Here is a 12,410-nt window from a genome sequence, read left to right on the forward strand (position 1 = left end):
TTTATTTTTATTTGCTACTCCAGTTCCATAAAACGGCTACTAACCACCTGAAAGATTGCTTCTTTACATCCCCCCAGACACGCAAATTCTTCAAACATCAACAGTCAAACATCAAAGCCCAACTTGAGGGGTAAAATAATAGCCAGCTTTTCTCAGACCCTGGACACACCTCCCTGTCCACCCTGGGGTCTCCAGCCACTGGGAGGGCACCAGGTAGGCTGATCAGCAGTACCTTCCTGAAGCTTTGCCCTTATCCTTGATCCCTCTATGTAAAAGAAGAAAGAAATTGGAGGGCCTCAAAAATCAACCAGTTCTCAAAACACGGCACAGCACACCATGAGCAACATAGCCTGGGATTATAGTATCCCCTAGCTGTTCACTCTGCTGGCCCTACCCCCCACACACAACTGTCTCCTCCAGCTGTTCCCTCCCCAGAAGCTGCACACCACCAGTCATGCTCTTTTCAGACTCATGGCTGCTCTGGGCAGTTTTTCCCCAGTCCACTGTCAGGGTTTTGACAGCATGGTGGGATTACGTAGAATTGACTAGAAAAGGAAAGCAGCTATCAATCACAATGAAAGCTGCAGTCGAGGCATAATCCTACGGATGAACGTCAGCAATACCGACTCTCCTGACCTTACTTACCCTGATCTGTAATATTATCCCTGCCTACACCCTTCTTTCAGGACACACAGCACCTGGATCTCCAAGGCTACAAGCCCCACCACGGCAAAGGCCACATGTTTTAGGAGGACGGGAGATTCTGGGGCCCCTTGGAGGACAGCTGGGGCTGGCACTGAGGGCACCACCAGGTGAGCCTCTGGAGCCCATCTGGGGGCCCAAATGTCTCCTTCATGACCTGGTGACCAGAAGGACATTGTTCCTTCTGGTAGATCTGTGTGTGCCGTTCCTTGCCTTGGAATTTGTCCCGAAGCCAGTCCTTACTGAACTCCACCACGCGATCCACGAGGGCCTCCCGAGAGGAAGAACTCAGGCATGAACCGAGAGAGAGGGGATGGATCCTTGCTCTGTACAAGGCTTCATTCTTTATAATGTTCCCTGAAAACAAAGTGAGATGTGAGGGTAGGAAAGCCTCAAACATGCTATGTAGCCTAAGCTAAACTGCTGATCCCCCCTGCCTTGCCCTCTAAGTGTTGAGTTAGGGATATGTGCCACCACACTAGCTCACAATCTGTCTCAGCTGATGATGAGTTCAGTCCATCTTGCTGGTTACTGAGCAATGGCCTTGCTAAGCAGAGGAGAGTAAGTTCAATGGTACATGGGGGCCACAGTCTAAACAGTTGACGTTTCCCCAAGGGTTTCATAATCTCACTGCAGTGACAGCTGAGGCCTACCTGGACGCATCTCAGCTTCGCTGCTCACCAGCGAGGTGCCCTTTGCTTTAGTTTCCTCATCTGAATAAAAGGGAAAGCTAACAAGTGACTATCCCATGGAACAGCATAAGGACAGGACTGTGCCCGAGTCCCTGGAGTTATTGACTCACACTGGCTCTCACCAGTATCATTGTGTAGTCAGGTCTCTGTGCACATCCAAAAGTCATTGCTGGAGACCTTGTTCATCCTTCTGGCACAGAAACAGACTCCACTGGTTCTCCCATAGGAGCACAGCACTTTCACATCTTTTCAGCATGAACTATATTCACAGCAGGCAAGTCACACTTTGTATATGCACACAGCTTTGCCAATAGCAACTGCTTTAACAGCCAGTTGTGGTGCCTCTTATTGCGCTCCTGTGGGCAGAAAATAACCCTCCCCGTACTAAGAACTACAGCATTCCCTGTCTCAGCTGGAAATGCTCACAGTTTCACTACTCAATTCTCCAGAGCAGAGACCTGCTTCTTTCTCTTGGCTTCTAAGAGCCTGGAGCTGACCTGATACCTGACTCTGCTTCGATATCAGAAGCTCCAGTGCCCAAGAGCAGTACCTATTAGTGGGCATTCTCTTCCCTCTCTTCCAATGGCCTGCAGGTCAACCATTCCCAGCATGACTTAACCCAGAACCTTCTAGATGCTCTGTAGGTCACCAGGCTTTAGAGTGTGCCAGGTACACAACGTGATCCGTCTGTCAGGAGGTCATACTGATATCGCATCAGAAGGCTTGTGACAGTCCTATCATGTCAGAACATGGTCCAAGAATGGAATCATTCGAAGACAATTCTGAGTGCTTGTGAGAAAACTCCAAGAAAACCAGACAAGAGTCTTGTGACCTCAGTTTCTTCAAAACATGGTATTATTCTTGGAATATGTTTTCATGCTCTTCCCAGGTATACCAGATAGGGGTGAGTTTACTTTGTTGTTCACACAACTGGCTGTTACGTATTAATAGATCTGTGTTTTTGTTTTTGTTTTTTTGTTTTTTGAGACAGGGTTTCTCTATGTATCCCTAGCTATCCTGGAACTCACTCTATAGACCAGGCTGGCCTCGAACTCAGAAATCCACCTGCTTCTGTTTCCCAAATGCTGAGATTAAAGGTGTGTACCACCACCACCGGGCTGTGTTTATAGATCTGTGATGGCTATTCCTAGTTATCAACTTGACCACATCTGGGATTACTACAATCCAGAAATGGAGGGCACACTTGTGATCCAGATCTTGAGCCTGGAAGACACAGGTTTCTGACATGGCGGTCTTAAGGCATAGTGGCCATGAAAGGCTTAAGCCCAGGCAAGGTAGCAAGGTAGCAAGGTCGTACACGTCTTTAATCCCAGGAGATTTAGGAATGACACATCTCTGAGATCAAGGTCAGCCAGGGACAAAGTAAATTCCAGATTCAGGCATGGTGGTAGACATCTTTAATCTGGGCCACACCTTCTGCTGGAGGCCTATACAAGGACATTGGAAGAAGGAAGATTCACTCTTTTTCACCTGCTTGCACTTACTTGCCAGCACATCTGTTGGAACCTACTGTTTCAGGATTCTAGAAGACCAGCTGAAACAACTGGTCTATGAGACTGAGAAACTACTAGATTTTTGGACTTCCCATTCACAGCTGCCCATTGTTGGGTTAGTTGGACTACAGACTGTAAATCATTACAATAAATTCCCCTTAATATGTAGAGACATTCCATAATTTCTGTGACTCTAGAGAACCCTAATACATTCCATAATTTCTGTGACTCTAAAGAACCCTAATACAATATCGTTATGGAAAAACGTGTTTTTGCCACAAGTAGCTTGTCCTTATGATTGTATATGGACTGAACTCATGAGAGCTTTATTCAGGTGACCATTCTCTTAACTCTCAGAGTATAAATTGTCTGATGCTTTGAATAAAGTTGGCTATTGCATGAAACTTTCGTCTTCCTCATTTATCAGGTCCATTTCCCAGGTCCCACTGCCTCTAGAGCAGAATACACTATCTTGTTGTGAATATTACACCACAGAAAAAAGTGAGGATCTTCCTAAACTAACCCGAGTCTAAGATCAAGGGATAAACCAACCTTAAAACCAACAGTGTTGGCACAACTGGGATAGTAGTCCTTAAGTCTTGCCTGCCCTACAGATGAGTGACTATACCATTAATCAACTCCGTGGGGCTCCTCCCATCACACAGGTCATACCTAATCCTGAGAAGTATCTCTGGTCCAAGAGTGTGTAGCACACAGGCTGAGCCTGGCTTAGAGCTTCCAAGGCTTGTCCTCGATGGAACTTTTCAGACAATATGTCACAGGTGGGCTCAATTACTGGGGGAGGGCTCCATGACATCTGGCAATTATAAAATACCAGGAAGCCACCACCACTAAAATGGAGTACCAGCCTGAGTAGACAGAAGAGATCATACATATAGTGTTCTCACACATAATGAGATCATACATTACAACCACCACTGTGTGGTCAACGCATACATTCATAAACAGTCAGTCCATAAGTATCTATAGTTACCACAACATTATCAGCTCACACATGCAACTATCAATGTACATCACCATATAGTTACTGCTGCATAACCATGTCACATGTGTGTACAGTGACTGCTATGTGGGTCACATTTACACACAGTTACTTGTCCTATATGCCGTCAGGTCAGCTGCACATTAAATTTCTATACTAGTCTAGATCAAACTGAGAAGTTAAGGTCCTATGGTCAGAATCATAAATTCCTCAGGGCCAAGAGGTAGTAAGTAAAATATGAATATACACTGCTTTCTAATACATTGCAGCAATCCATGCTGATGATGAAAAGCTGAAAATCTGAATCCAGGAGGTTAGTGGGACCAGAGCTGGGAGTTGGGGGGAGGGGAGGAGCTCATGACAGAGAGGTGAAGAAATGGCGGCAAAGAGCATCATTTCCAGTTTCAAGCCAGATTAACCAACTCCTGCATGTATGTGCCCCTAAGCAAAGACAAGACATATAACACACTTCAGAAAGAAAATAATGGGATTCATTCTAGGGATAGCTAATCCAACCAGAGCTACTCCTACACTGGAAGCTACAGAACCCGAGTCCATGTCTGACCTAGTTAGTGTTCTCAGGAAAGGCAGAGACAACTTCGGGAAGCTAGGAGGTAGGTACATGCCCATAATCCCAGTGTGCAGAGAGGCTAACAGGAGGCTTATGAATTTGAGACTAGCTTAGGCTAGTCAAGAATCATGCAGCAATGTTTCTTGCTTTCCTTTCTTTTTGTTTTTAATTGTCAGAGTTGGCAAGATGGCTCAGAGGATGCAGGCACTTGCCATCAACTCTGACAACTTGACTGTGATCTCCAGGACCCATAGAGCCAACTGCTAAAAGTTGTCCTCTAAAGCTCAACACGTGTGCTGGGGCATATGCAGCATATGCATGAATGCATGGGAGGGTATGCGCTCTCTCTCTCTCTCTCTCACACACACACACACACTCACAGTATAAATAAATAAGTCAATAAATACATAAATACATGTAATAAAAAGTTCTCTTTCAAGGATTGGAGGTGAGGCTCAGAGGTCTTGCACAGTATCACAGAAGAACCCATCACACTTATACATACTGTGTGTCTCAGTAGAAGGTGGATCCTTTGCTACAAGGGAAATTCAGAAGTGACCACACAAAACTTAGTAACTCCAAATGTCAAAATGCTTTACAAACACACTCAGGGATACACACTGGCCTGGAGACAATTCTGACAATGCACACTATCAAACTTAATAGCCCAAAGCTTAAAGACTGCAGCATGAGGCTATCCAGACATCCTAAGTTTGCCATGAAACCTTAACCTGAGTTTGATCTCCACAATCCACAGTAAGAGGAGAGAATCAACTCCCGAAAGTTGTCCTCTGAGCTCCACATGCACACTGAGGTACACACACTCATGCAATGATAACAAAATAGAACATGTTCATTGCTGGCATGTACGTAAACAGCCCAATGCCAGCCACTGGGCAAAGCCAGTCATTAGAATGTGCATTCCTGGTAACTCCCCGGGATCCCAGAGTGAACCTGACTAAACTCCATGCTGGTTAGTATTTAATTAAAGCTTGATTCAAATTTGAAAAGAAAAAAAAAAAAAAAAAGGCATACTCTTCCAAGGCGATTGGGAACTGCCCTTTAAGGAAGGAATACTACACACACGCAGAGCTTGATGCACCAAATTCTTTCCCTCAATGTTCACAAATTAAATAACTGGGAAAACTATAACCGTAAATTCAGAGCACTAGAGTCTAGAGATGCCTTTCTTCTGAGCACTAGAGTCTAGAGATGCCTTTCTTCTGAGCACTAGAGTCTAGAGATGCCTGTCTTCTGAGAGAGCTCATCCTCAAGTACCACGTTGGCTGGGAACCCATCCTCTCCTCTCCAGGACCTAAGCAGATGCAATCATCTGGATACAGGGCCAGTTCTTAGGGGTGAATGTGCACCCTTTGTGCCTAGCAAGACCTGGACATCCCCAAGTGTGGCCCCTCAGCCATGCCTTGCCACAAAGGGGGCCTCATTAACATGGTAGACCCCACTAGGACCCCTGCACATGTCACACCATTACCTGGGCACTGGGTCTCTCCAGTCACCTTTTTTGTTAGCTTTCTTTGCTCTGGAGAAGTCATTCACCCAGATACTGCCAAATAAACCAAACCTGACCTCCAGCCACCTCTGGGCATCTGCTGAAGGGATCTTCCCAAGATTATATGTTTCATCAGATCTACTGGGAACAGGCTCCCCAGATCCAGAGGAGCCTGCAGAGGGTTCCTGAGCACTGGGACCCAAGGGCAGCTCTCGGTCCACAGCCTCTTTCTGCAACATTCCCTGTATAGGTTGTGGGTTGCTGTTGAGTGGCTCCATCTCCTCATCTGGATCAAACCGAAGGAATAATTTTTTTCCATGCACCTGTGAAAAACAAAACCAGAAACAAACAGAACACATATTGACCCTAAGAGACCTTCACAGGGGCCAAAGCTTCACAAACTGCTAGCTGCCAACAGTCTGCTCCTTCCCCTCTCCCAGAGCTTCCCTGGGACAGAGGGTTTCTCTGGGTCCTTTGGTTTATTTGGCCCTTTTGTCCCAGAGGTGTGAGCAGCAGGTGCATGGCCTTGCAAATGCCTGAACGCAGCTGCAAGAGATGGATTAATGATGAGCTAGGTCTGTGCCAGACAGCAAGGCCACCCAGAACAACCTAGGAGAGATGTTCCCAAAGATTTCAGGAACACACCTGTACTGGCTGCGTCAACTTGACACAAGCTGGAGTTATCACAGAGAAAGGCGCCTCCCTTGAGGAAACGCCTCCATGAGATCCAGCTGCCAGGCATTTTCTCAATTAATTGGATCAAGGATGGGAGGGCCCATTGCTGGTGGTGCCATCCCTGGGCTGGTAGTCCTGGGCTCTATAAGAGAACAAGCTGAGCAAGGCAGGGGGAAACAAGCCATTAAGTAACATCCCTTCATGGCCTCTGCATCAGCTCCTGCTTCCTGACCTGCTTGAGTTCCAGTCCTAACTTCCTTTAGTGACTAAAAGCAATGTGGAAATGTAAGCTGAATAAACCCTTTCCTCCCCAACTTGCTTCTTGGTCATGATGTTTGTGCAAGAATAGAAACCCTGACTAAGACAAATTGGAACCAGCATAGTGGTGTATCCCTGTGACAACCTGACCATGTTTTGGGGAGGACGGTAGAAGGACTTTGGAACTTTGAGCAAGAAGAGCTACTGGGATGTTAAGAACTCTGTGGAATGTTCTGTAGGAGCTTAGAAGACAATGTTGAGAACAGTGCAGATGATGGAGGCCTGGCTTGTGAAATTTCAGAGGGAAGATTAAAGACTCTTATCAGAGCTGTTGCTATTTTGATTATGAAGATTCTGTGGTTCTGGTTAGCTGGGGCTGAAGAATCAGCTGTGATTAACAAGATACCAGAACTACTAAACTGAAACCTTTGCATTACTGGGACTACTGACGCTGGCTAGCTGGAGCTAAGAAATTACTGGTGATTAAGAAGAGACTAGCTTGCCGGGCAGTGGTGGCGCACGCCTTTAATCCCAGCACTTGGGAGGCAGAGGCAGGCGGATTTCTGAGTTCGAGGCCAGCCTGGTCTACAAAGTGAGTTCCAGGACAGCCAGGGCTATACAGAGAAACCCTGTCTCGAAAAAACCAAAAAAAAAAAAAAAAAAAAAAAAGACTAGCTTAGCCGGGCGTGGTGGCACACACCTTTAGTCCCAGCACTCGGGAGGCAGAGGCAGGCGGATTTCTGAGTTCAAGGCCAGCCTGGTCTACAAAGTGAGTTCCAGGACAGCCAGGGCTATACAGAGAAACCCTGTCTCAAAAAAAAAAAAAAAAAAAAAGAGAGAGAGAGAGAAGAGACTAGCATCATTGAGGTGAAATCTTCTGGGAAGTGTTTTCTGAGAGCAGAGAGGCTGTGTTCCAGAGATAGCCAAAGTTGTACCTCGTGCTGCAGCAGGACTTGGTAATGTGTAAGAGTCACCCAGGTGGTACTGGTTTTGAAGGCATGAAGGGGTCCTGCAGAGCAGCTGAGGCTCGGCACTGTGAGAGGCCACGAAAGGCCATTGGTGCAGGTGCAGCCTCAGTTATAATGATGGCTCAGGACTTGAAAGGGTCATAAAAAGGAATTGAGGCTTGGCACCATGAAGAGAGCTTATGAGAGGCTATTGTTGAAGCCTACTTTCAGTGGAAGACAGCAGTGTTTTGGAGATGCCAGTACCATGAGATGACCATCAAAAACAGCAGCAGCAGTGGAGTACAGGCAGCTGGAGCCTACAAGACAAGCTGTGTGCTACAAGGGCCAGAGCTGGAGAAGTGACCCAAGTCCTTGGAGGAGCCCAGAAGATTGTGAGTGGTTCTGAAGAAGTATTTAAAAAGTATAGCAAAGTAAAAACAAAATTTGAGGCTTTTAGGCCCAGGCTTGGGAGTGTAGCCTTTGTGGCTTAGTGCTCCAGGTTCTGGTCATAAAACAGATAACGCCATTCCTTCCTCCACCCACCTGCTTCCTGGGTTCAATTCAAAGAATGGCACCCTGACCATTACTGCCTGCAATGCAAATGTGCGATCTTTAGGGGCTCTTAGATTGTTAGGGGCTTTTAGAAACTGTCTTGAGAGATAACCTGACACTTGTGACTTTATACTTCCTTGTGACTCTTAACTGGTATTTTTGGTATTTTCCAACAACGCCCTCCCCACCTCCATGAATTGTGGTTTCTTCCTTTAAATACCCCCTTACTCAGCTACTCGGGGCGCCATGGTCCTCTACCCCTGTGTGGTGTATGACCATGGGCCCGAGAACGCTCTCGAATAAAAATCCTCTTGCAGTTGCAGCAAGACCGTTTCTTGTGTGATTTGGGGTGTCGCCTCTCCTGAGTCAGAACGTGGGGGAGTCCTCACGTGTGGGTCTTTCAGTTCCCAGACATTGGACAGTTTGAGTTTGCTTCTGATTGTGACTGTGCTCTGATATTTTTCCCTCTTGAAGGAAGAAAGTATTTTATTGGAGCCCACACTTAAGAGGCTTTGAATTTTAAAAAAATATTGGATATTTTAAAGGGATTGAAATTTTAATATGTAAGAATTTGTAAAGACTGTGGGACTTTTAAAGTTATTTAGATCTTGGGAATGAATAAGAAAGTAAGGGTGGCCGGGCAGTGGTGATGCACGCCTTTACCCATCTACAGTCAGATCACACAGCTAAGCTAAGCAGCAGCAGAAGCAGCAGCGGCAGCAGAGACCACATGTCACTGTCCAGAATTCACCCCACATCTCCTCCATGCAGATCCTCATAGCTAAGCAGGAATACCAGAGTACAGCCAGCCCTGCCCTGTTCCTGTCTCTCCTGTTTTAGCCATAAGGATGCAACAGGAGGAAGTAGAGGTTATCCCAGAAGAACAGAGGACTCATCTCTCAGCCAGTGTAAAGCAGGCAAGGCAGGACTCAGTAGCATCTGAAGAGAGACTAAAATTACCATGGTAAACTGAAGAGATGGGAGTGGTAACAGAATTGAAGAAGAACGGAACAATGTGCAGCCCAGGGGAAACATGGCCACACCCTGGGTAAGAATTAACTGGGCTGCAGGCAACTAGTGCGAGCAAAGAACAACTTGGGGCAGGGGTCGGTCCACGGGAGTCCCTGAGTGCCCTGAAGGAATTCTCCCACCTGGGACGAGGTCTGAATTCAGATCCTTGACAGTGTTCAGCCCTTACTTCACAGCTGGCTTACGGGGACCCGTGGCACCCACATCGAAGATGCACATAAGTCAAAAGAGTTCTCCTGATCCTGCGTGGGGTCATCAGGTCCATCCTTTTCAGACATTCTTCACAGCCCCCAGTCCATTGTGGCAGGATATGTCACACCAAGAGCAAGGCCACATGCAGTCCTAGCGTGGCTGTCCAATGCTTAAAGAAAGGATACCACTAGCCATCTTCAAGGCCAGATGTCTCCAGGGGAGGTGGGGTGAACCAGCACAGCTGTGTGAGACCTGGGGAAGCAAAACTCACCTGAGCATCCTGGAGCCACAGAGACTGAAAGGCGGCAGGATGGAGCTTCTTACTGCTGCCCCCCGTCTTGACCACCTTCTGGCCCACAAAGGGGGAGACAAGATGGTGAAACTTCCTCACAGATGGCCCTTCTGGCATCTCTGCAGGCAGAAAGCTACAAAGGAAACCCCTGACTTAGCCTGGCCTTCCCTTAGCCCAGCATGTCTGATGACCAGTGTGGCACCCCAAGGAGTAAGTTTGGGCCACCCACTCTAAGAATATAGATGCCAAAAAACAGCTGAACTGAGGTGTGTGTGTGTGTGTGTGTGTGTGTGTAGCGGGGGGGGGGGGGGAGTGTCAAATCTCGGAGAAGACTGATGATAAGGGCTTCTCAGCAATGGTTTCTCTTCCTGGCCCCTCAGCCTTAACCACACAGCAAATACTAATCACAATAGTGTGCTAGGTGTCACGTAGCTGGTACTGTCTACTTCGATGGTGTTGCCACCTCAGTGGCCAGCCACTCCTTGTTTGGTTGGTTAAGGCAGAGTCTTGCTACTCCATAGCTCTCGGCGAGCTGAATCTACGTAGTCCTAGCTGTCCTCAAACTTTCATTCCAACTCTCTTCTGACTGATCCAGACTTGGAGACCACCTCAGGTAAAGGAGATCTGAACTAGTTATGTGATCTCTAGAAATGGTTCTCTATCTGTAACCACAGTGCTGGCAGAACCCGGAACCATGACAAGTAGACAGCAGCCAGGCATGCTGCCAACCAGCCTAATGCCTCATAATATGCAGGGTCACTGAAAAGGCCAGGCAGGTCTACACATCACCCCTCCCCTCTCTGTCCTCAACCATCCAAAGTCACCGGGAGCCACCAGGATGAGATCGCCTGGGTAGCCTACACCCAGATTTTACTGAGCAGGCGTTGTCCTCCCATCCCCCACGCAAAGCTCTACCTAACCTCACCTGCCACTTACCAACACCAGGCTCATAAATTGAGGTAAAAATCAACAAAGGCATACAGCGGGTAGTTATTATTGCAGTGTTTCTAAAAGCCAGGCTGGCTGTTAAGCCTCACTCTCTAGCCCAGAACAATCCTTCTGCCTCGGTCTACCAAGTGTGAGCCATATACAACTCCCTCCCTACTAAGACATTTAAAATATACTTTAATCGAAAAATTGGGATGCCCCAGACATCCTGAAAATTCTCGTAGCTTCATAAATAACACAATCAATAATGCGATTTTTCTATCTTAAGACAGGTTTGCCTATATTTCAAATGCCAAGCTGGCCTAGAGGCCACTGTGTATGGGTGGTCTCCAGCACATCACAACCCCTGGTTTATGCTCAAATCCAGGGCATCTTGCAAGCAGGGCAATCCCTTTACCAACTGGGCTACGGCCTCAACAATGCTTAACTAAATTCATTTGCGCTTAGATTCCATTCACACACTCGGAAATGTGGTAACAGTTCACCTATTCTGACCTTCAGAGAAAGCTGCCGGGCTGGAAGCCAGCTTGCCAGGCACTGGTGCCCTAACCACCTCTAAGTTCAGTCTTCCTGGCTACCGGCAGAGAAAGTTCTGGAAAACACCGCCAGTACCCAGTACGATGCTGCATGCAGCCTAATCTTAAATCTCTCCGGCAAGCCTTTAATCCCAGCACTCTGGTGGCAGAGGCAGGGTTCACTCAGAGTTCAAGGCCAGCCTGGTCTACAGAGAGACACCCCCCACCCCCACACCCCCGCCCAAACACGCACAGGACTACACAGAGGCCCTGTCTCAAAACAAACAACTCTCCGCCCCTGGGTATGGTTTGATGGACAGGAAAAGAATGGGAAGAGTTGATGAGAGAGAACCTTGGGCTTCGTCGCTAGGGTGAGGTGGCCAGGCTGCGCAGGACGTGGCCCCTTTTCTCCAGGAGCCAGGAGAAAGTCTTAGGCCACAGCGTTTCCTAATTCTTCCGAAGGGGGAAGGGAACACATGAGGGTCACGAGGGCTCAGGGAGTCCGAAGGCAACGTGATCAACAAAAACAAACTTACAACCAGGCTGCGCGTGTCCAGAAGAGACACTGCTTAATTTTTCTGTGAAAACAAGTGTTAACTACGTGCACGTGTGGGCTACAGAGGGCAGGGAGGAGGCTGACGCAGCCCCAGGTGGGTCCTGGGAAGATGTTCGCTCCCAGCAGCCGCAGCAGGATCACCATCCACGTGCGCCTTCCAGACCAGGGCGGGGAGGACGAGTTCAGCCATTGGAGCGCACGGGATCCGTAGCCCGGTAGCTGGGATTCCACTGGCTCCTCCCCGGAGGGGACCGGAAGCTACTTCCTGAACTCAAGGGCTCCTCCCCCGGGCCGAGCTGGTCTTGGAGGTGGGTGGGGAGCTGCGGGCTCCTCTCCTGTTAGATGAGTTCTCTGAGATGGAGGAGGTACTTGCTTTTCCCTGGGGGTGCTGAAGGTGGGGTACATCCCTGATGAAGAGCTACAGGTTTCTTCCCTGGAGGCGCTGGAGGTGGGG

General features: G+C 47.9%; 1 protein-coding gene across 2 annotated transcripts; it reads right to left on the bottom strand.

The window, feature by feature from the left end:
• Positions 1-12,410, bottom strand: Neil2 (nei like DNA glycosylase 2). 2 transcript variants are annotated; one of them, XM_029468742.2, is made up of 5 exons: positions 11,937-12,410; positions 9,917-10,070; positions 5,975-6,315; positions 3,581-3,777; positions 1-1,059 (listed from the first exon to the last, which is right to left on the bottom strand). In XM_029468742.2, the coding sequence occupies exons 1-5, from the start codon at positions 12,098-12,100 to the stop codon at positions 746-748; spliced, it is 1,170 nt and encodes a 389-aa protein (XP_029324602.1). In that variant the 5' UTR covers positions 12,101-12,410; the 3' UTR covers positions 1-745. The 2 variants fall into 2 exon arrangements, with proteins under 2 accessions (XP_029324602.1, XP_021038110.1); XM_021182451.3 differs by lacking the exon at positions 11,937-12,410 and adding an exon at positions 11,753-11,910.

Source organism: Mus caroli, unplaced genomic scaffold, assembly GCF_978045245.1.
Source record: "Mus caroli unplaced genomic scaffold, Mus_caroli_1 scaffold_12, whole genome shotgun sequence".
Lineage (NCBI taxonomy): Eukaryota > Metazoa > Chordata > Mammalia > Rodentia > Muridae > Mus > Mus caroli.